The sequence below is a fragment of the Amblyraja radiata genome, chromosome 4 (assembly GCF_010909765.2).
Source record: "Amblyraja radiata isolate CabotCenter1 chromosome 4, sAmbRad1.1.pri, whole genome shotgun sequence".
In the NCBI taxonomy this organism is placed as follows: Eukaryota; Metazoa; Chordata; class Chondrichthyes; order Rajiformes; family Rajidae; genus Amblyraja; species Amblyraja radiata.
Window position 1 is genome coordinate 35,595,141 of NC_045959.1, and position 25,414 is coordinate 35,620,554.

The 25,414-nt window shown below is 43.0% G+C and overlaps 1 protein-coding gene across 1 annotated transcript in view; it reads left to right on the top strand.

The window, feature by feature from the left end:
• The window catches only part of csmd3 (CUB and Sushi multiple domains 3), a 751,933-nt gene that overhangs the window by 96,638 nt on the left and 629,881 nt on the right, over positions 1 to 25,414 (top strand). Inside the window, 1 exon segment of the mRNA XM_033020379.1 lies at positions 20,606 to 20,709. Coding sequence (XP_032876270.1) covers positions 20,606 to 20,709 — 104 coding nt within the window.

The window sequence follows — 25,414 nt, forward strand, 5'->3', positions numbered from 1 at the left end:
AAAGGTTATTGCCCTTAGGGGGAGGGGGTTGCTTGCTCTCGGAGGCAAGGAGTTGGTCGCACACCGCCTGTTCTCAAGGGCTGATGCCAGGCTTTTTAGTAACTGATTATGCCGCCACGTGTATCTCCCTTGCGTGAGGCTGGTCTTGCAGCCTACCATGATGTGTTTGAGGGTCGCTGGAGTTGGGCAGAGGGCACAGGTTGGATCCTCGCCGTACCACTGATGGAGGTTCTTTGGTGATGGAAGCATGTCATAAGTCGCTCTGATGATGAAGCTGATCTTGCTTGCTTCCATTTCCCATAGTTCTTTCCAGCTGATCTTCCTCCGCTCACACCTTCCCACTGCATCCATTGCCCCTGTTTGGCAAGAGAGACCGCCTTTGCACTTCTTGCGGCCTCCTCTTGTCGCCGCACCTCCTCGACCACCAATGTCCTCCGCTCTGATGTTGTGGCCTTTCGCCAAGTTGGTTTACTTGTCGTAAGGCCAAAGCCTCCTCTTCCCTGCTGGACTTGCCCCACGATGTCTTTGTGTCTCAGGGCTGATGAAGCTTGCTGTACTGCATCAGATGGCGTCCACTTCCGGCCAGTTACTAGGGGCGGCGCAACAGCACTGATGGTCTTGTCTCTAGAGTCCCTCAGTGTCATCTGAAGTCTTACTTTAGAACACTTGTATTCCTCTGTTAGACTAGTGAGAGGTAGTTCCAGGACCCCTTTGCCATATAGGCCGATGTTAGTTAGACATCGTGGGACCCCGAGCCATTTCTTCGCGTATGAAGTTATGGTTCGCTCCATCTTCTCCACAGTTGTTATTGGGGCTTCATAAATGGTCAGTGGCCACATTGTCCGAGGAAGGAGTCCAAACTGTAGGCACCAGAGCTTCAGTTTCCCAGGCAGTAGGGTCTGATTGATGTTCTCCAGGCCATTGACAATTTCTTGCCTTAGTTGTTCCACCTGCTCTTTATCCTTGAGACTTGCGTTGTACCATCTGCCCAGGCTTTTAACTGGCTGTTCAGACACTGTTGGTATAGGGTCGTCACCGATACAGAACCTTGTGTCTCTAAGCACCCCCTTGACTATGGAGATGCTTCGAGATTTACTTGGTTTGATCTTCATTCGGGCCCACTTGATGTTCTCCTGCAGCTTTCCAAGTAGCCGCTTGGTGCATGCTGCAGTAGTGGTTAGTGTGGTCATGTCGTCCATGTATGCCCTGATGGGTGGCAGACGGAGCCCAGCCCTGGTTCGTTCACCGCCCACCACCCATTTTGAGGCCCTGATGATGACTTCCATGGCCATTGTAAAGGCCAAGGGTGAGACTGTGCAGCCTGCCATGATGCCTACTTCCAAGCGCTGCCATGTTGTACTGAAGTCAGCTGTTGTGAAGCACAGCTGCAGGTCTTGGAAATAGCTCTTGACCAGTGTGGTGAAGAGCTCTGGTACATGGAAAAAGGCAAAAGATTCCCAAAGGAGTTCATGGGGAACTGAGCCAGTAAAAGCAGATCATAGAATATTCAAGGTGATTCCACTGACTTGATTTGTTTTCTTGCTTTTTTCCCTTATTTTTGATTTTTCTCATGGGATATTTCTTTGAAACAGTAACAAAATTGTTTGCAGAACAATAAGCACTTGGTAGCATTGGTACCAAAATAAATCTAAAACTGGCAATGCTCCAATGCACTGCAGTCACAATAAATGGCTGGGTGATTGGAACTGCTTCTCTGTGAATAAGTACCTGTATGAGCCTAAGGTCCTCATATTCCGCCTGGGTTGCTTGCGTCCGGATGGCATGATCGTTGAGTTCTCCCAGTTTTGCTAGCCCTTGCTGTCTCCTCCCCTTCCTTAACCCTCGAGCTGTCTCCTCCCATCCCCCCGCCCTCGGGCTCCTCCTCCTCCCTTTTTCCATCCTTCTCCCCCCCACCCCCCATCAGTCTGAAGAAGGGTTTCGGCCTGAAACATCGCCTATTTCCTTCGCTCCATAGATGTTGCTGCACCCGCTGAGTTTCTCCAGCATTTGTGTGTACCTTTGAGCCTAAGGTAATGTCAGTGTTAATTTGTTCTCATTTTGAAAGACCTCAGAGTTTCCTCAACCAAATCATGAAACCATGTTCTGTTCTTCAAATGCCCCACATGTAATGGAGGTGTTGTTGCTGCTAGGTTTGCTTTTGGTGCTGAGCAAAGATCAATTGTCACACTGCATCTGTTACTTATGTCATGAGGATACTAATTCCCCTGTCCCACGTAGGCGATTTTTTAGTTGGCTCATGGTCGCCGGGGTGTCGCCTGTATGGTCTCCTCAGTCGCCCAAAGAGTCGTACCTTTTTTCTAATTGCCGCTGGATTTTGAAATGTTCAAAACTTTTTGGCGACAGTCAGCACCCGTGGACTTGACGCCAAAGATCGTAGCCTGACGTAGGTGCTGTCGCCAGGATGACGTAGATTGTCACCAGTGCTGACTTCGGTTGGCAGTTCCGTTGGCAGTTCCAATGGTAGTTCCATTGGTGACTACCTACGTCAACCTACGTCAACCGGCGACAGGTACCGACGACTGAATTGTCTTACCTTGTCATAGCTTGTCGTACGTGGACGTGGGTTGTCATAGGTGTGGTCATAGGTGGGCATCCTATGGGTTGCCGGTTGCCGGTAGCTTGCCATAGCTTGACGTCGACTAGAGGGTAGGTTGTTGCAGACATTGTCGCCGGTTTTTTGGCTACCTGCTATGACTATGACAGTCGCCGGCAGTCACTGAAAAAATCGCCTTAGTGGGACAGGCCCATAAGATGTCCTCAATCAAATCTGAGACGAGGTAAGTGACATAAATATTGTTACCCCAGGGAGGATTTCACCAACAACCAAATGAAATTAAATTCCTTGAATGTCCTCAAATTTAATTTTAAAAATGTGCATTATGTTATACTCCCAAAGTGAAGTAAAAATGATGTAACCTGTTCTACTTTACAAAGCATCAGTCTATAACTTTGACTTTTGAATTTTAGGAAGCAATATGGTAACCTCCTCTTAAAATAAATAATGTAGATTTTTGAATTGTAATTTTGTTAACCACAGTCAAAGAACATACAGTATTTCAGTCATATTTTAGCAAAACCTTTGGGATAAAAGACCACTGACAATGATGAGAAAAAAGAATGTTTAAAAAGTTCCCACTGACGTAATCTGCTGCAAAACAGTCAATCTTCTCCGAAGAACTGTTGGACAAATATCTTGCCAGGAATGAAGTTAAAGTGGTGATCAGATTAAAATAAAAAACTGAATGTCAATAGAAAACTACAGTGGCATAGTGGATTGGATTTGCACTGTTATACAGCATGGATATTGTATTTCGTCCAAACCTCTCCTTACTGAATGAAGTATCTATCAAAGCTAGAGACATGAGGAAATGCAGTTGATGCCGTAAAGAAAGCTATTGGCATGTTGGCCTTCAGTGCGAGAGGATTTGAGTTTAGAAGCAAGGAGGTCCTACTGCAGTTGCACAGCTGCTCTGGTGAGACCGCACCTGGAGTATTGTGCACAATTTTGGTCTCCTAATTTGAGGAAAGACATTATTGCTATTGAGGCAGTGCAGCATAGGTTCACCAAGTTAATTCATGGGATGGCAGGATTGACATATGATGAAAGAATGGATCAACTTGGCTTGTATTCACTGGAATTTATAGAAACATTAAAAAGGATTGGACAGGCAAGATGCAGGAAAAATGTTGGGGGAGTCCAGAACCAGGGGTCACAGTTTAAGAATAAGTGGTAGGCCATTTAGCACTGAGATGAGAAAAGACGACTTCACCCAGAGAGTTGTGAATCTGTGGAATTCTCTGCCATAGAAAGCAGTATAGGCCAATTCACAGTTTTTTTTCAAGAGATAGTTAGATTTAGCTCTTAAGGCTATGGGAATCAAGGGATATGGAGAAAAAGCAGGAACGGGGTACTGATTTTAGATGATCATATTGAATGGCGGTGCTGGCTCGAAGGGCCGAATGGCCTGCTCCTGCACCTATTGTCTATGTTTCTATTGAAACTTGAGCAAAACACACTGCACTGGAGTAAATCAGCGGATCAGGTAGTATCTTTTGAGGAAATGAATTGGTTACGGTTCAGGTCTGGGCCCTTCAATGTGAAGAAACCTCCTGATCTGAAACGTTGCCTATCTATTCTTTCCGCAAATGCTGCTTGCCCGTTGAGTTACTCCAGTACTTTGTATTTTGTCCATCTAAGCAAGTCCCATTTGCCAGCATTTGACCCATATCTCTCCCAACCTTTTCTATCCATATTATGTGTGCAAATGTTTATTTCAATGTAGTGACTATACTGGCCTCAACCATTTATTCTGGTAGCTCGTTCCATATATGTGTCACCCTCTGCGTGAACGAGTTATCCCACGAGTTCCTTTTAAATCTTTTCCCTCTTACCTTTAACCACTGCCCACTAGTTCTTGGTTCTCCAACCCGAGGAAAAAGACTCAGTGCATTCACGGTTATCTATGATCCCCATGGTTTTATACATCTTCATCAGATTGCCCTCAGTCTCCTGCACTGCACAATGTAACAACATAGCCCATCCAACCGCGGTCCTTGTCTCAGCAACATCCTCGGAAATCTTTGCTGCACTTTTTCCAGCTTAATGGCATCTTTTCCAGAGCAGTGTGACCAAAGCTGAACACAATACTCCAGGTGCAGCCTTGCCAATGTCTTGTGCAACCTTCACATAACATCATAACTTCTACGTGTAGGAAAGAACTGCAGATGTTGGTTCAAATCGAAGGTAGACATAAAATGCCGGAGCATCCAGAGATATTCAATTCCCTGATTGATGTAGGCCAGCGTGCCAAAAGCATTTCTTCACCACCCTATCTACCTTTGCCAGTATTTTCAGTGATCTGTGTCTTGGTACTCCACGATTCCTCTGTTCTACAACTCTTCCCAGGGCACGACTGATCACTGTAAATGTCCTACTCTGTTTTGACTTCCTAAAATGCAACATCTCATCCTTATCCGAATTAAATTGCATTTGCCATTTCACGGCTCACTTACCCATTTGAGCAAAATCCAGCTGTGATTGTTAATAACATTCTTCATTGTCTACGATACCCCCTAATGTCATCTGCAAATTTATTAACCATGCTTTGTACTTTTTCATCCAAATCATTGACCAAGATAACAACTAGCAATGGGCCCAGCGGCAATTTCTGAGGCACACCATTAATCATGGGTCTCCAGTCTGAAAAATAATTTTCCACCATCACCCTGTGCTTCCTCACCTCAAGCCAAGTATGACTAGCAAGCTCTTCCTGAATCCCATGCGATCTCTGCTTCTAGAGCACCCTAGCATGATGCATATATGTTAGCCAGGGCTACGTGGCTTCTTTTCTAGCTTCCAACAGTGATCTTCATCATACTTGGTTAGGCCTCTGAGCAGTGAGTAATCAATTGGTGAACATGTAACCACTTGGGCCCCAGGTGCTCCATCTTACTCCCGCATTCCCAAGATGTGCTGGTCTTTAAGTTAATCATCCACTGTAAATGGCCTCTTCTGCAGATATGTCAGTGAGGAGTTGATAATTAGGTTAAAGGAAAATAAGTGGGGAGTGAGATTGATGGGGTTGTTCTGGGGGCTGGTGTGGACTTAATGGGATGAATAACCTCCGATATTATGGGAAAACATGATAAAAGAGGTTATCCAGGTTTTACATTCATGGAATGAATGTTTGCCATATCTGTGAAAATAAATGACTTGAGCAAATGTTGCAGGCATCATTTGTGGACAAACAAAGGTATAAAACACATTGCAGTTCATTGACTTTTCAGCATAATTCTGGTGCTCTCTGGCCTAGGAGAATTGTTTATAGTTTATATATTTCGACATGATATGATACGATATGATCAAACTTTATTGATCCCAGGAGGGAAATTGATCTGCCAACAGTCATAAAAACACAAAAACACAAAATACATGAAACATGAAATTAAAGTGACGAGTGGAAAGGATTGTGGTTGTGCAAAGATTGGGGAGGGGGGAGTCCGTCTCAGTCTTCCGCACGGCAGCAGGGGAGGAGTTGTACAGTTTGATAGCCACAGGGAAGAAGATTGTCCTGTGGCGTTCTGTCCCGCATTTTGGAATTTCCTTTTGATATTGAAAGTCTAAGCAGTTTTTATTTTTGATCATCTATACTATAAGGGGATATTTGGCAAGCTCAATTCAAGACAAAATTCGGCCTTCATAACAAGAGGATTTCAGTATAGGCGTAAAGAGTTTCTTCTGCAGTTGCATAGGGCTCTGGTAAGATCTCATCTGGAGTATTGTGCACAGTTTTGGTCTCCTAATTTGAGGAAGGACATCCTTGTGTTTGAGGCAGTGCAGCGTAGGTTCACGAGATTGAACCCTGGGATGGCGGGACTGTCATATGAGGACAGATTGAAAAGACTAGGCTTGTATTCACTGGAGTTTAGAGGGATGAGGGGGAATCTTATAGAAACATATAACATTATAAAAGGACTGGACAAGCTAGATGCAGGAAAAATGTTCCCAATGTTGGGTGAGTCCAGAACCAGGGGCCACAGTCTTAGAATAAAGGGGAGGCCATTTAAGACTGAGGTGAGAAAAAAACGTTTTCACCCAGAGAGTTGTGAATTTGTGGAATTGCCTGCCACAGAGGGCAGTGGAGGCCAAATCACTGGATGGATTTAAGAGAGAGTTAGATAGAGCTCTAGGGGCTAGTGAAATCAAAGGATATGGGGAGAAGGCAGGCATGGGTTATTGATTGGGGACGATCAGCCATGATCACAATAAAGGGAGGTGCTGGCTCGAAGGGCCGAATGGCCTCCTCCTGCACCTATTTTATATGTTTCTATGTTTCTATGTTAATTCATTTCCACGCTCAAGATTGCACCCATACTTTAGCCATGTATTCAAAATGTCTGTAAGATTATAAATTGGCTGCGGAAATGCAAAAACATTACAGTTATGAGAGAGGCAATTTACGAAGAAAACTGAAGTACTCGTGTTACCTTGTGGCTAAGAGGCGACACTCTGGGCTAGATCCCTGCTATTCTTCAGTCCCAAAATGTGTTTTCCCTGATATTCATCAGCACCATTCTTCACGAAACAAGTTATCGAAAGATTGCCACTTCATGCAATTAAAAGCAACTCAGTTGTCTGTTTGGCAGTATCTCTCAATGAAGTATTGGTGATTAACGATGTGTATATTTGCTTAAATGATTTGAAATGAAATTGTCATCAAAAGGTTTAATCAAATGTAATTACAAATTAGAGGTAGCATAAATTAATCAAAGTTGCTTTCATCTGTGGGAAAATAATTTTGGTCTAAATTGTAATATTTCTGAAAGTATATGGAAGTTGATAGCTTTTTCCTCCTGCAATAATCATTTCCATGAATACTTCTGCCAGAATTAATTATGAATCCTGCACATCATTCTTCTCAATTTAAAAAATCTACCATATGGCATCGATGATACTTGCCATTAGCAATTCACTGACAGCACATTGATGGTGCAGTCGATACTGAAAGCCATTACCTAATTTTACAAGATCTAAATCAATGGGGAAGGTGGGCCAAGGAATGGCAAATAGAATGTAACTTTGCCAAGCGTAAAATGTTACACTTTGGCATATCAAACCAGGGCTCTGTAGAGAATCACCACACAGAGAGACCTGGGAGTACTGGTGTGAGGTTCCCTTGAAGTGGCGAGTCAGGAGGACAGCACAGTGAAGACAGCATTTGGCAAGCCTGCCTTCATTGGGAAAGATGTTGAGGACAAATGTTGGGACATCATGTTGCAGCTGTACAAGTCATTGGTGAGGCCACACTTGGAATACGACATGTGATTCTGCTCACAGCTTTCGGAAGGTTTGCTTTTTCAGTTGGAAGGGATACAAAATGATTCACAAAGATGTTACCTGGGCTTGAGAGCATGAGTAATAGGGAAAGGTTGAATAGACTGAACGAAACTAAGGAAGTGTTATGTTTGTGCTTCTTTGCAAGCTCAACTGGAAAATGGATGTAGCTGGGTATGTGCAATTATACGAGAATGAAGATAGACATGCCTGTATGTTTTAAATCTCCATAGGGGGCCCTGAAGAAAGATCAAGGAATGATTGCTATAAATAACGTAAATTGAATAAGCATAATGTATAAACACAGTGCTTGGGCAGCCACGGTGGCGCAGCGGTAGAGTTGCTGCCTTACAGCCCTGGCAGTGCCGGAGACCCGGGTTCGATTCCGACTACGGGTGCAATCTGTATGGAGTTTGTACATTCTCCCCGTGACCACGTTGGTTTTCTCCAAGATCTTCGGTTTCCTCCCATACTCCAAAGATGTACAGGTTTGTAGGTTAATTGGCTTTGTGTATGTGTAAATTGTCCCTAGTGTGTGTAGGATAGTGTTAATGGTCGATGCGGACTCAGTGGTCCTTAGGCCCTGTTTCCGCGCTGTATCTCTAAACTAAACTAAATTATGAGAATTTAATTATATGAGCTACCTTTTTTAACTTCAGGTTTGTAAATTACAATATTTATATGAAACCAACCATGTCAATTACAAATGTAGGTAAAGACATTTGATCAGTAAAAGCTGCTGAATTAAATCTTGGACCATGATGTCTTCCGGGTACCTGCCATTGCAACAGCTTTAATTACATTGTGGTCTTATTTCTGAAAGGTTGATCTGAATCTGACACAGCAACTCTCTATAACTTGTTTACTGCCAAGTTTGGATGTGATAGGACAATGATCAATATTTCTGCAGTCAAATTTAGTGCAATGGAATGCATTAAAGTAGGTGGTATCGTCGGTAGTGATGATGGTTGGCAAAAATTACTACTGGATTTTGATCAGTTGGCATTGTTGGCTAAGGAATTGCTGATGGAATTTAATACAGATAAGTGCGAGGTGTTAATATTGGGAAGTCAAACCAGGACAGAACATTCACAGTGAATTGTATGACCATGGGCTGTTGTGTAGAACAGTGAGATCTAGGAGTACAGGTACATAGATCCCTGAAAATGGCATCACAGGTAGATAGGGTAGTAATGGAGGACAGGAGAGGTTTAGAGGGACATGGGTCAAATGCAGGCAAATAGATCTAGTGTTGATAGGGCATCTTGATCAGCATGGATAAGTTGGGCTGAAGGACCTGTTTCCTGCATGCTGAATGACTCTCATTTCTAAGCAATAATTCAATGATTCAAAGATGCTTAATTGTCACATGTACCTAGGTACAGTGAAATGCTTTGTTTTGCGTACAACCCATTAAAGTCACGTGGTGACGCTGCTTAAGCAGCCGCGGCTCGCCTGCAGCCCGTTTGTCTCTTTACTTTTTGTTTTATTTTTTGTCTTGTTAGGAGTATGTTTTTGGTTTATTTTTGTTGTGTATATGTGGGGGATGGGGGGGGGAGGGTGGGGGGTGGGGGAAAAAATGTAATCTCTTCCTTGAATGGGGACACAACCTCTTCCTTGTCGTGTCTCCGTTTTCGCTGGCGGCCTCCAACTGGAATCGATCTGATGGCTCCGGTCGCAGAGCCTGTGGACTTACCATCACGGAGCTGGCTGACTTCTGAGGCTATGGTTGCGCGGTGGCTGTGACCCGACTTCGGAGCTTCGGAGACTTCGGCCGCCTGTCCTGTGGATGGTAACATTAGGAGCTCGCAGGTCCATAGTAGGAGACCGATTTTCAGGAGCTCCCGCAATGGCAACTTCACCTGCCCCAAATCTCGGGGTTTGAATCGACCCGTCGCAGGGCTTTTCATCGCCCGGCGCAACTTAATCGCCGCGTGATTTACCATCGCCCGCCGGGGGCTTTAACATCAAGAGCCTCGATCAACCTCGACGCAGCAGTTTGACTGCCTGACCACGGGAGAAGAACAGGGAAGAGATAAGACATTTTGCCTTCCATCACAGTGAGGAGGTGTTTGGAGATTCACTGCGATGGATGTTTGTGTGAAACTGTGTTAATTGTGTGTTTTGTTTTTTTGCTGTTATTACTGCAGGGAACAAAATTTCATTCAAACCTTTGTTTGTTTGAATGACAATAAAAGGCATTCTAATCACCGAGGCAGTACACAAGTGTTGCCCCATTTTGGCAGCGACAAAGTTATAGAAGTTCTACTCTGTTGTCGGCGGCCTGTCTCCACTGGGTCCCCCCTTCATTCACGGTGGCCCTCTGCTGGTCCCTCCATCTTTCTTGGAGTCCCCCCACTGGGTAGCTCTCGGCTTCCCTCCTCTCTCTCCGACAGTTGCCTTGCTCTCTGACGCCCCATTCTCTGATGGCCCTTTTCTCTCTCTCTCTTTCTGCTGCCCTCCTTGCTCTCCGATGGCCCTCCTCCCCCACCGAAATCCCTCTTTACTCTCCCATGGCCTTCCTCACAGTCCGGCAGCTCTCCTCACTCTCCAATGGCCCTCTGACAACCCTCCTCCCTCTCTTGAGTCCCTCCTCCTTCTCCAGAGTCTCTCCCCACTCTCTGACGCCCCACCTCGCTCTTCCACAGTCACCCCAGTCTCTGCATCGTGGGTCCTGACGACATTGATGGCTCAGGGCCGAGTTCAGAGTCCACAGTGGGTGAGCCGGGCTCAACTGTACGGCTTGATCCCACTCCCCAGGACACTCCCAGCGCGTGGCTCACTGGGATCCAGGATAGAATCATTGTGTCTGCCTGCTTTTGCCTCACCATACTAATCTTTTCATACCGTGGCTCCATCTTGTCCCTTATCACCTTTCTCTGAGATATGTCTTCATGGCACAGCTGGTAGAGCTGCTATCTGACAGTACCAGAGGCCCCGGTTGAATCATGACCACGAGTATTAGCTGTGTGGAGTTTGACATTCTCCCTGTGATCGCATGGGTTTCCACCGGGTGCTCCAGTTTCCTCCTACATCTCCAAATCATGAGGGTTAATAAATTAATTGGCCTTTGTAAATTGTCCCTTGTGTGTAGGGAGTTGATAACCTAGAATACGTGTGAACGGGTGATCGATGGTTGGCGTGGAGCCGGTGAGCCTAGGGGTCTGTTTTCATGCTGGAACTCTAAACTAAATCTCTCATGTCCACCATTTTGATAACTTCCAATGTTGGCCCAACTGTCTCATCTTCAACATGTTTGCCCAGTCTTTGTACACTCTCTACCCTAACCTGAAGATTATTGGGCCCTCTTCTTTTTGGATCCAAGATTCAACCAGTCCCCCTCTACGAACACTCAACCACCTGGCGGAAACTTTTCCTACTCTGAATAACTTCTCTTTCTATTCCACCCACTTTCCACAAGTTAAAGGTGTGACTATGGTTTCTTGCATGGGTCCCAGTATGCCTGTCTTTTTGCTGGCTATATGGAACAGGTCTAGTTCCAAAACTGCTCTGATACTTCACCCAAATTTGTTCTTTGCTAACATCGACAACTGCATCGATCCTGTTTCCTGCACTCTTGTGGTACTCATCAATCTTATTACTCTTGCTATTAACTTCTATGCTACTCTCAAATTCACTTGGACCATTTTTGTCACCTCTCCCCAATATCGGGATCTTCCTTGGCTCCATCTCAACAGACAGGCAAGAAAGAAATCGAGACCAATATGTCATGGTGTCAGGAAACAGCCCAGACCTTAATATCAGCAAGACTAAAGAGTTGACCAAAGGAAGCGAGTGGGCAAACTCCACAACATCCCATCAACAGAGCTGTTTAGCAATGGTCAACAGCTTCAAATCTTATACCTCCATTTCACCACCATCCTAACCTGGTCCCTTCACACTGATGCAGTATTCAAGAAGGCATCTCAGTGATTTTCATTTATGGTATTGGAAGTGCGGGCATTTATTGATGATATCAAATGTCCCAATGCATTTACAACTCCTCAGGATATGGAGTAGTCCACAATCACAATTCCACAAGACCTGGACAGCATTCAGGTTTGGATTCCTATGAACCAAGTTGCTTACGTGCCACAAGATTGCCAAACAGATTAACATATTCAATAAGAGAGAGTCCCATCACTTTTCCTTGACAATCAAAGACATCGCCATTGCTGAGAGCTTTAGTATCAACATACTGGCATCAAGAAACTCAACTCAATTGCTGCCTTACAGCGAATGCAGCGCCGGAGACCCGCGTTCGATCCTGACTACGGGTGCTGTCTGTACAGAGTTTGTACGTTCTCCCCGTGACCTGCGTGGGTTTTCTCCGAGATCTTTGGTTTCCTCCCACACTCCAAAGATGTGCAGGTTTGTAGGTTAATTGGCTTGGTAAATGTAAAAATTGTCCCTGGTGGGTATAGGATAGTGTTAATGTGCGGGGATCGCTGGTGGGCGCTGACCTGGTGGGCCGAAAGGGCCTGTTTTGGCGCTGTATCTCTAAACTACTCTACTCTTTGGAGTTTAGAAGAATGAGAGGCGATCTCATTGAAACATATAAGATCGTGAGGGGCCTTGATCGGGTGGATGCACCGAGGATGTTCCCAATGATCGGGGAAACTAGAACTAGGGGACATAGTTGCAGAATAAGGGGGGGCTCTTTTAAAACTGAGATGAGGAAGAACTTCTTCACCCAGAGGGTGGTTAATTTATGGAATTCACTGCCCCAGGGAGCAGTGGAAGCAGAAACGTTAAATATATTTAAGACTAAAATAGATGGTTTTTTAGCTGCCAAGGGGATAAGGGGCTACGGGGAGAGGGCAGGGATATGGACCTAGGTATGGTTAGTATAGTAAGACCTGAGTGATCTCCTGGACAAGTGTCGATCGCCTGGATTGGGGTCGGAGAGGAATTTCCCGGATTTTTTTCCCGAATTGGACCTGGGTTTTTATCCGTTTTTTTGCCTCCCCCAGGAGATCACGAGGTTCTTGGGGTGGAGAGGGGTGATAGCGGTATAAAGGGGAGGGTAGTGTCTTGTGTTCTGTGTCTTGTGTCTACTGTTTGTGGGTAAGTGTGTCTGTTTAGTGTTCAGCCATGAGCGAATGGCGGTGCGGGCTCGACGGACCTGGTGGTCTACTCTCGCACCTACTTTCTATGTCTATGTTTCTATTATATTTTTAGACTTCTCTGTTATTTCTTTTTTTACTCAAAGTCATAGATTTTCAATATATCTTCTGCCTGCTTTCCATTGAAGGAGAACTTGGAACCACTTTCAGATGTAGAATTTGGCAATATTCATTTATTCCTGTCGGTGATTTTTATTTATCATAATTGTTATTATCCTGCTTCATTGACTTTGTCAGCATCTTCTCTTTATTTGCAATTAAACTGAATACATACAAATGCATCAAATCAGTATAGGGTCACGGTAGATTTCTCTCTCATTAGCAAAGAATGCATTAATAGTGTCTCATAAAATAGTCAGGGGGAAAATTCCATACACACTAACAACATAGACTTCCTGACAAAAAAAAATACAAAAAAGGAACAAAAAAAGAAAAAAAGAAATGTAAAATTGTACTTTATTAATGAGAAATATTGGATCAACGGATGTAAAGGTTACATATCTGTAAGAAAAAAAAGTCTGTCATATGATTAATAGGGTCTGAAGAATGGTCTCGACCCGAAACGTTGCCTATTTCCTTCGCTCCATAGATGCTGCCTCACCCACTGAGTTTCTCCAGCATTTTTCTCTACATATGATTTTCCAGCATCTGCAGTTCCTTCTTAAACCATAGGAGAATTAGGTTTGTTTAAAAGACAAATAGTTATTTCTCATAGGCTCAGTACCAAAACATAAAATCAGGACAAATGTAAGAACTAAACTTATGGGCCAAAAAAGCTAAAAGGAAAGAAAATATTCAAAGATAATGAAGGAAAATGAAAATGGACACATTGAAAAAGCCAATGAAATGACTTGGTATTCATAGTGACAAAGAAGGGTTAGAAAGATTGGATTATTTGAAAGAAAATTTCCCTGTGCTACAAGGCAAGCTGAGGATTAGTGCACAGCAATTTTCATGATCCATTAACACAAAACTGGTAGAGAAAATCTAAAACAGTTGTCTTATGTAACTTCGGGCCAAAGCAAAGGTGGCACAGTGGCCTAGCAGTATTGCTGCCTTACAGCGCCAGAGACCTCGGTTCAATCCCAACAATGGATGTTTGTCTGTGTGGAGTTTCTACATTCTTCCTGTGACCGGTGTGGGTGTTTCTCCGAGATGGTCGGTTTCATCTCACGCTCCTCTCATGCTCACTGCAGGTTTGTAGGTTAATTGGCTTGGTATAAATGTAAAATTGTCCCTAGGGTGTGTAGGGTAGTGTTAATGTGCGGAGATTGTTAGTTGGTGCGGACTCAGTGGGCCGAAGGGCCTGTTTCCGCGCTGTGCCTCTAAACTGAACTAAAACAAAAGAAGTTAAGTGTTCTCGTATATCTTGCTTGTGTTTGTGGTGGGGTTTAGAATGTGAATTTCAAAGGCACACAATTTTATGTTTCTTTATTGTTGGAATTAAGGTGATGCCAATGCTAAATGCATTCTTAAACAAGGCATAAGCAATAAGTAATTGTCGTCGGGATTCATAAAATGCACACCTGCTTGAGCCAATTTTATATTTTTTGATGAAATAACAGAGAGCATAGGAAAAGAAAATTTGAAGTATAAATGTTAGTGTCCCATAACAAACATGTCAGAAGGAATGAAAATGGAATTAAAAATATGATGTGGTAACTGATCATGATCTATTGATTAAACTGAATCCGTGTGATGAACAAAAAAACATATTGAGATATTTCCATAATTGTATTGTCTATGTGTGGCTGAGTAGCTGGGGAAAGTGCCACATCTAAGGGTAATGTTATGCTTCAGCACATAACCTGTAAAACATTTTGTAATGAGACAGCATCCTTGAAAATGTGTGTTTAAATGAACAAAAAACACTGATCTTCAAATTCTTATACATCCCATAATGAATGCAAAGATCAATGACCATATAATACACTATTATCATGTGTTCGCTGGGGTTTTGATTGTATTTATTGCTGTTTGACCTGGGCGGTTTCTCATTTCTTAGGATATAATTTAGAAGCCAAAATAAAATGTTTCAATTGTCAGATTGTGTTTACTTAAATTAATATGTTTACATAGTTTAACTTTCTTGACAATTAATAATATTTTGCAGTAATAAAATTAATAGAACAATTATGGGAGCTGCAGATAGTTGGGGAAGATCAAACTTATGTTCCACTACAAAATTCAATGGCAATGACACCAAAAGCCTAATTGATTAACAGGTTAATTATTGGATTTCAATGAATGTCCAGCACTTTCCCACAGGTTGCAGATTGCCTATATGCCCCCATTCAGGGTACATGTGTGTTGAGGAATTTAATGATCGTTTGAAATAGCATAGAGGAGTGGAAAATAAAATAAAAGAAATTAAGGTTATTCGCAATGTTGAGACTAAACAGCATAATAAGCAACATTTGTAAACTTAGAATTACCCATTTTGAAGTTGGTACCTTTGCAAGACTTCTTATTGGTCAACAAATAACTATCAATAAACAACTTTCACTGTTTCAATTCAACTTGTCTTTTCTACTGTATTGATAATCATGTTTACTTTATTTATGCTGGATTATATTTATCAATTTTATACATACAGGCAATCCCAGAATTACAAAAGAGTTTGTTTCCTGAAAACCATGCCAAATTTTCCATAAGTGAGAAACATTTGTTTTCTATTGTTACCATAGCATATTACCCTGCATTCACTTCCAAAAAATATTTCATTTTACGGAATATTCATCCTAACTGTGCCTGTAATTAAATTCATGGACTATATACAAGTTATTAATGAATGCCGTAATATACTTTAGAATTGTTACTAACTTGAACAATTCTTTCAAATAATATGCAAGAATTTGTGTGAAATCAGATTTCCATGTACAATTTTCTCAATTAAATCTGGGAATTCAAAAGATTCAAAGATGATTTTGTTCAGGCTCTAATGTTGAAGTTTATCCTTTAACAATATGATACGATCGAACTTTATTGATCCCAGGAGGGAAATTGATCTGCCAACAGTCATAAAACAAAAAGTACATGAAACATGAAATTAAAGTGATGGGTGGAAAGGATTGTGGATGTGCAAAGGGTGGGGTGGGGGGTTGGGGGGGAGGAGGGGAGTTTATCCACCCTACGACAGAAAGGAGAGGAGTTGTACAGTTTGATAGCTGCAAGGAAGAAGGATCTCCTGTGGCGTTCTATGCTGCATCTTGGTGGAACCAGTCTGTTGCTGAAGGTACTCCTCAGGTTGACCGGTGTGTCACGGAGGGGGTGAGCTGTATTGTCCAAGATGTTCTGCAGTTTGAGGAACATCCTCCCCTCCAAGACCACCTCCCATGAATCCAACTCCACCCTCAGGACGGAGCCAGCCTTCCTGATGAGTTTGTTGATCCTATTGCCATCTGCGACCTTCGCCCTGCTGCCCCAGCACACGGCAGTGAAGAAGTTGGCACCGGCTACCATCGATTAGTAGAACATCTGCAGCACCTTACTGCAGACATTGAAGGAGCGGACCCATCTCAAACAGTACAACATTATTAATAATACATATGTGCTGGTGAAAGAAAATCAGAAATCCTGGCAGTATTTTTTAACTTGTCTTCACAAATTTGCTAAATTGGTGATAAAAAACAAATAATGCTGGTAGTCAGAAATAAAAACAAAAATGCTGGAAACACTCACTAGGTCAGGAAGCTTTTGTGGAAGGGGAAACAGAATTCACTTTTCAAGTCATAACTAGTAACATTGTGCTATGGCTGAAATGATTAAAAAATCTAGAGCTGCTGAGGATTAAGGTTCATACCACAAAGTTGACATTGATGTTTGCTAAAGCAAAGAACAAATTAGTGTTTGTCTTTGTGTTTAGAGCAGCAAAGAGTGTCCCAGCTGGTAACACATAACTTTTCACTGTGTTGGTTTTAGAAGAAGGCTGTATTTCATTTTGTTTGCTGCTGAAGAGTAAGGTACCGACTGTCATTAACTAAAGATAGACACAAAAAGCTGGTAGACAAAAATGCTGGAGAAACTCAGCGGGTGAGGCAGCATCTATGGAGCGAAGGAAATAGGCAACATTTCGGATCAAGACCCTTCTCCAGACTGATGTGAGGGTTGCAAGCTACCCAAGCGAAATATGAGGTGCTGCTCCACCATATTACGGTGGTCCTCACTCTGGCCATGGAGGAGGCCCAAGACAGAAAGGTCGGACTCCTGGTCAACACAGATACCTTTCATTCATCTTCCATTCGGCTCCATCCTACCATGAACGGTCATTCAGTACTCTACCTCCCCCCACCCCTCTCACTCTGCATCTTTAAGGTGTTCATTTCCCCCCAGTTTTAAAGAGCTCTGAATCTCAGGCCTTAACCCTTTCCTCACAAATTCTGCCTGACCGGTTGAATATTTCAAGTATTTTGGTTTTGTTTCAGATTTTCTGTATTTGCAGTTTGATTTTGTTTTATTTTTTAACATTTTTCTCAGAGCATTTTAAAGCATATTAACATTTGTGAACTGATTTCATCCTTATTATCTATTGCCACTGGCATGAATGAATGAATAAGTTTATTGGCCAAGTATTCACATACAAGGAATTTGCCTTGGTGCTCCACCCGCAAGTGACAACATGATATACAGTGACAGTTAGGAATGACAAAAAACTCATTAAATATTAATAATAACAATGTCATTAGTATTTTGATTGTATTTAAAACCTGTTTACATATCACTGCTGACATTATTTCCCATGACTAATTATTAAAATCTTCCTGGGTCATGAATCCAATTTTTAAGTGAACTACCAATGTACCCAGACCTTTTCCATTAAATAATTTTCCGAATTTCCAGGCAAAGCTACTTATAGACACAACAGATAATAATTGTGCAATTTACAAAGTTTTACAATGATTTACAAAGTTACTAAACAACCTATGTTTTATGCTGCCTATGTTTCTTGCTACAACATTAGGATACCTGCAGACTTTTTTATACCTGGCTTATCATGTGGTTTCAGCAGAAGAGCCCAATGGCCTCTCCAAATTGTAACCTGGATTTTCCTCTAAGCCCTAATATCCACATAAACTATTATTCGTAATTTATCTCATCCGATTTATATTTAGTTTAGTTTAGAGATACAGCATGGAAAAAGGCCCTTTGGCCCATCGGATCCGCGCCGACCAATGATCCCTGCACATTAACACTATTCTACACCCACTGGCGACAATGTTTACATTTACCAAACCAATTAACCTACAAACCTGTACGTCTTTGGAGTGTGGGAGGAAACCGAATGTTTTGGAGAAAACCCACGCCGATCATGGGATTAACGTACAAACTCTGTACAAACAGCACCCGTAGTCAGGATCGAACCCGGGTTTCCGGCGCTGCATTTGCTGTAAGGCAGCAACTCTACTGCTGCACCACCGTGACTGCCTTAATATGGTCGATTTTAGGGACTCGCGCTTTATCATAGTTTGAAATTGTGCTGCTAGATTATGCACGATATATGCAGGACGATGTACATGAGTTTGTAAAGAAATTATATTTGGTTTGCAATATTGTTAAAGGTCTTTCATTTTAGTTTAGATCATTGTCACATGTACTGAGGTACAGTGAAAAGCTTTTGTTGCATGCTAACCAGTCAGCGGAAAGAGAATACAAGATTACAATCAAGCCATCCACAGTGTGCAGATACACGGTAAAGGGAATAACCTTTAGTGCATGATAAAATCCAGTAAAGTTTGATTAAAGATAGTTTGAGGGTCTCCAATGAGGTGGATAGTAGCTCAGGACCATTCTCTAGTTGTTGATAGGATGGTTCAGTTGCCTGATTACAGTTGGGAAGAAACTGTACTTGAATCTAAGGGTGTGTGTTTTTACACTTCTGTACCCCTTGCCTGATGAGAAGGGAGAAGGAGTGACTGGGGAGACACACCTCCTTCATTGGGCTACTGGCCTTGCCGAGGCAGTGAGAATGGACTCAAGGGAAGGGAGGTTGGTTTGTGTGATGGTCTGGGCTGCGTCCACAATTCTTTGCAATGTCTTGCGGTCGTGGATGGAGCTGTTCCCAAGCCATGCTGCGATGCATCCTGATAAAATACTTCTATGTTTCTTCTATGCATTCAATAATTAAATAATGCTTTCTGTTTCTTCTATCCTTAAATCTTTGCATGCAGCAAATTTTCTTTTATCCGTGTATTGGAGCTGCAGAACTAGTATCATGGGATTCCACCAGAGAAAATACTATTTGCTGCATATTTGTGTTTCCATAGTAGAGAGAGAGAATCATACATATCACTCAAATGCTTTGTAATCTGCCTAATGTAATCAATACCCAGTAAACAATGAAAACTGACAGCATTCTATGAATTATATTAAGCATGATGGAGTAAACATGCAAACAATCGCACAAAACATTCCAAATATATTTTGGGACAAAGCACAAAAAAATTTACAATTAATTTATCAACATAAAATACGTTGCAAGTGGAATCATAAACTTGCGTTGTGCTGGATAATTGCAGCACATTTTAGTTTTTATAGACATTGTCTCTTCACTGGTCTTTTTGTAAGTTGTCTGTTAAATCAAGTGTCGGCAACCTATGGCCAATGGGCCGGATCCAGCCCGTAACCCAAAATCATCCTGCCCGCAGGCATATTTTTTTTCAATTAGTTTTTGCGACCTGGGCGCTACAGCCAGTCCCGGGGACGCGAGCTGATTTGGGAACTGTAGCTCGTCCTGGGTCACGCAGGAGACCTGAAAGCTGCAGCCTGTCCTGAGGCAGGCTAGCCGACCTGGGAACTGCAGCCATCCCCAGGGATGTGAGCTGATCTAGGAACTGCAGCTCGTCCTGGGACATGCAGGCGACCTGGGCGCTACAGCCAGTCCCGGGGCAAGCGAGGGACCTGGGAACTGCAGAAAACTAATTGGAAAACACGGGAAAAACTAATGCGAAAAACAACAGCAAGTGTCACACTATGGCGATAAATGTGGCCCGCCCTCCGCTCACAGTCTTGGCCCCTATGCTGAACAAGGTTGCCGACTCCTGTGTTAAATGTATGTTTTAGTATTCCTTAGCTTTGTTTTATGTGGGGGGTGTGGGGGTGGGGGGGGGGGGGGCAGTAGTTGGGGTAAACTTTTTTAAATCTCTTATCTCGATGGAAATGCAATTTTTTTGCGTATCGTATCTCTGTCCGCGCTGCGGCCTAACATTGAGGAGCTGGCGGCCTCTTGTTGGGGATCAACTTTGGCAGTTCCAACTGCGGGAGCCTGCGGACTTAACATCGTGGAGCTGGCGGTCCCTTTGTCTGGGACCGACTTCGGGCACTCCAGGCCGCAGGAGCTTTAGGACCGCCCCGATCGCGGGAGCTTCAACCGCCCCGACGCGGGATCTTCGATCGCCTCGACTGCGGATGGTTCGACTCCCCTGATCACGGGAGAATGAAGAGTGAAGAAGATTGGACTCCGTTGTGGTGGATTTTTATGTTAACTTTAATGTAGTTGTGTGTCTTGTTGCTTTTTTTTAGTATGACTATGGTAAATCGAGTTCCACTGTATCTTATGGTGCAAGTGATAATAGAATACCTTTGAAGCTTTGAAAAGTTAAACCTTTGTTTTCATATCTGTTTTCAGGTGATTCAGATTGATTTTGAAGAATTTGATTTGGAGATCGGCTATGACACGCTCACTATTGGTGATGGAGGGGAAGTTGGTGACCCTGTCACTGTGCTTCAAGTGTGAGTACAATATTAACTGACTGACAAATGCTCAATTATCAACATTAAACATGAGTCTGGATTATTAGTTATACAAGGTTGCTGCTGAAACAATAAGAAACTTAGTCCAACATCCTTTTTAAAATGTTGTTCAATATTGAATTTTTGCAAAAAGAATACAAGAAAGTAATCAAGACTGAATGTGTTTTCTCTTTTAAGACTCAAACTGAAATAAATCTGTCAAAACAGACTCAACATTGGAAGCAAAATACCGCATACCAATGAGTATCAGAAAAGTAAAACTAAAGGTGACCATTTTGGATGGAAATCTTGGTTGTAATTGAAGGAGGAAGAATGATATGAGATAAAACAAGAAAGGAAAGATCAACAAGGGTGATTGGTTGATGTACTGGCATAAGGGTGTAAAGACAAATAGTTCTGTCCTAGTTCATTCCAAGAGCTCTTGTGGTAAGCACGGAGAATGATCATAGCGGGTAGGTCGGAGCTCGGGGACGTCTCTTAGCGGCTCATAACGCTAACAGCAGGTACACGGGAAGACTTGCTAATGGCAGGTAAGCACGGGAAGACTCATGAAGATTTTTCAACAGGTTGAAAAATGTCCACGAGAGCCCCGATTACCGACGAGTGGCCATTACCGTAAATTGAGTGCCAAATATAGTGTTACAGTTATGGAGGACGTGCAGATAGAAACGTGCAAGGGCCGTAACAGGCGAGATTGGAAGATCGGGAATTCATCCCAGAGATGGAAACTCTCCATTCCAGCGCCCTTGGCAATGTCACAACACAGGAATGGATCGCTAATCACCTTCTGCTGCACAGGATAACAGTTCTCTTTAAGTGAGGACACTTCTCTGATTATGCATGTGTTCATAACCCAAAGTTTGATGAACATTAGACAATAGTCAATAGACAATAGACAATAGGTGCAGGAGTACGCCATTCGGCCCTTAGAGCCAGCACCACCATTCAATGTGATCATGGCTGATCATCCCCAATCAGTACCCCGTTCCTGCCTTCTCCCCATATCCCCTGACTCCGCTATCTTTAAGAGCCCTATCTAGCTCTCTCTTGAAAGTATCCAGAGAACCGGCCTCCACCGCCCTCTGAGGCAGAGAATTCCACAGACTCACAACTCTCTGTGAGAAAAGGTGTTTCCTCACTACCGTTCTAAATGGCTTGCCCCTTATTCTTAAACTGTGGCCCCTGGTTCTGGACTCCCCAAATATCAGGAACATGTTTCCTGGCTCTAGCGTGTCCAAACCCTTAACAATCTTATGTGTTTCAATAAGATACCCTCTCATCCTTCTAAACTCCAGAGTATACATGCCCAGCCACTCCATTCTCTCAGCATATGACAGTCCTGCCTTCCCAGGAATTAACCTTGTAAACCTACCTGGCACTCCCCCAATAGCAAGAATGTCCTTCCTCAAATTAGGGGAACAAAACTGCACACAATACTCCAGGTGTAGTCTCACTAGAGCACTGTACAACTGAAGAAGTTGCTCCTATACTCAACTCCTCTTGTTATGAAGGCCAACATGCCATTCGCTTCCTTCACTGCCTGCTGTACCTGCATGCTTACTTTCATTGACTGATGAACAAGGACCCCCAGATCCCATAGTATTTCCCCTTTTCCCAACGACACCATATAGATAATAATCTGCCTTCCTGTTTTCGCTACCAAAGTAGATAACCTCACATTTATCCACATTAAACTGCATCTGCCTTGGGTCTGCCCACTCTGCTCTACCCAATCTGTCCAAGTCACCCTGCATTCTCATAGCATCCTCCTTTACTCACAGTTCACACTGCCACCCAGTTTTGTCTCATCTGCAAATATACTAATGTTACTTTGAATCCCTTCATCTAAGTCATTGATGTATATTGTAAATAGCTGCGCTTTCAGCACCGAGACTTGCGGTACACCACTAGTCACTGCCTGCAGTTCTGAAAGGGACCTGTTAATCCCTACTCTTTGTTTCCTGTCTGCCAACCAATTTTCTACCCATGTCAGCACTCCACCCCAATAGCATGTGCCCTAATTTTGCCCACTAATCTCCTATGTGGGACCTTATCAAATGCTTACTGGAATTCCAGGTACACTACATCCACTGGCTCTCCCTTGTCCATTTTCCTAGTTACATCCTCAAAAAATTCCAGAAGATTAGTCAAGCATGATTTCCCCTACGTAAATCCATGCTGACTTGGACCGATCCTGTTACTGCTGTCCAAATGTGTGGCTATTTCAATTTTTATGATTGACCAGCACCTTCCCCACCTCTGATGTCAAGCTAACTGGTCTATAATTCCCTGTTTTCTCCCTCCCACCTTTCTTTAAAAAGTGGGATATCATTAGCTGCCCTCCAATCCACAGGAACTGATCCTGAATCTATAGAACATTGGAAAATGATCACCAATGCATCTACGATTTCTAGAGCCACTTCCTTAAGTACCCTCGGATGCAGACCATTAGGCCCTGGGGATTTATCAGCCTTCATTCCCATCAGTCTACCCAACACCATTTCCTGCCTAATGTGGATTTTGTTCAGTTCCGCCATCACTCCAGATCCTCTGACCACTAGTACATCAGGAAGATTGTTTGTGTCCTCCTTAGTGAAGACAGACCCAAATTACCTGCTCAACTCATCTGCCATTTCCTTGTTCCCCATAATAAATTCACATTTTTCAATCTTCAAGGGTCCAACTTTGGTCTTAACTAATTGTTTCCTCTTCACATACCTAAAGAAGCTTTTACTATCCTCCTTTATATTCTTGGCTAGCTTACCTCCGTACCTCATCTTTTCTCCCCGTATTGCCTTATTAGTTATCTTCTGTTGCTCTTTAAACATTACCCAATCCTCTTGCTTCCCGCTCATCTCTGCTACGCTGTACTTCTTCTCTTTTATACTGTCCCTGACATCCCTTGTCAGCCACGGTCACCCCTTACTCTCCTTGGAATCTTTCTTCCTCTTTGGAATGAATTTATCCTGCACCTTCTGTATTATTCCCAGAAATATCTGCCATTGTTGTTCCACTGTCATCCCTGCTAGGGTACCTTACCAGTCCTCCCTCATGGCTCCATAATCCCCTTTATTCAACTGTTATTCGACTTTAGGTTGGAAAATCAGAAATACCAATGGTTGAGATCTCTGTCTTCTGAGATAGCAAATGCTGCACTGGGAGGTTAATTAGTTACAGTTTAGTACAGACCTTGGTTAGTTTTAGATTTTAATCTTTGTTGAAAATAGTTAATGAGGGACAGTTCTGCAATTTTTGACCATGGGAATTTCCAGAACACCAGACTGCGGAACCAGGAAACTACAACCTGTATGAAAATCCTCTCCTTATCGTATTTATTTCCTTGAACAAAAATATGCTATTTCGAACAGGTGCTTTTACGTACTTAAAATTTCAGATTGAGCTTCGAAATGTTCACACTGGAGCAGGTAAATGATGGAAATAAGGCTCAATTAGTCAAGGTGGCATGGAAAAAAAAAAAGAAAGGTCACTCTGGTGCCAAAGGACCTATTAGCTTAAGTGCTTGAGTGCACTTTCCAATATCTCTCCCGAGAGCTCTGTCACAATGGACTGTACTTTATTTACATAAACTTGGAAAAGTCATGCTCACGGTTGGAGTTAGTTTGTAACCAATGTCAGTGACATCAACAGTTCTGACCAGAATGGAAAAATCCTCACAGAAAACTATAGGGAAGTTTTCAACCAATTTTTTGTACACTGTATTTAAGGACATACAATGCACTCTTTCCAAGGAGAGGGAATTTGTACAATGTGAGGGATCTCCCATGCATGTTTAGGTTCAGAGATACAGTGACGAAACAAGCACTCCAGCGCACGGAGTCTGTAATAACCAATGATCACCCATGCACTACATACCAGAGACAATTTTTTATAGAAGCCAATTAACCTACAAACCTGCACTTGAGGATTCTGGGAGAAAACCGAAGCACCCGGAGAAAACCCACGCGGTCACAGGGAGAAGGCACAGACTCTACACCAGAGATTAGGATTGAACCCCGTGGTCTCTGGTGCTGTTAAGGCAGCAACTCTACTGTTACCCCACCATGTCAGGATCCTTCTTCAGACACCACCTACCTACGTTTTCCGGAGATCCAGCCCGACCCAACGAGCTACTCCAGCACTCTGAGTCTTCACCTCGACTATCGACTTGCACTTGATGGGGTATCTGTACATTAATGCTATTAAGGACCCTGACATTAATTTTTGATGTTTTTCTGGAGTTTGACCTCACAAAGTGCATTAACTTACTCTTCTTTGGGCTATATTTGACCTGCTGCCCTCCACCCAACTTTTAAGCTGATCCATGTCCCAGTATTTAATTCCAGAAATTGCCAGGGGGCAATTTGGATTGGAGAATGCATTCCACCCTTTTAATAGAAACATAGAAACATAGAAAATAGGTGCATGAGTAGGCCATTCAGCCCTTCGAGCCTGCACCACCATTCAATATGATCATGGCTGATCATCCAACTCAGTATCCTGTACCTGCCTTCTCTCCATACCCCCTGATCCCTTTAGCCACAAGGGCCACATCTAACTCTTAACTATAGCCAATGAACTGGCCTCAACTACATTCTGTGGCAGAGAATTCCAGAGATTCACCACTCACTGTGTGAAAAATGTTTTCCACATCTCGGTCCTAAAAAAATTCCCCCTTATCCTTAAA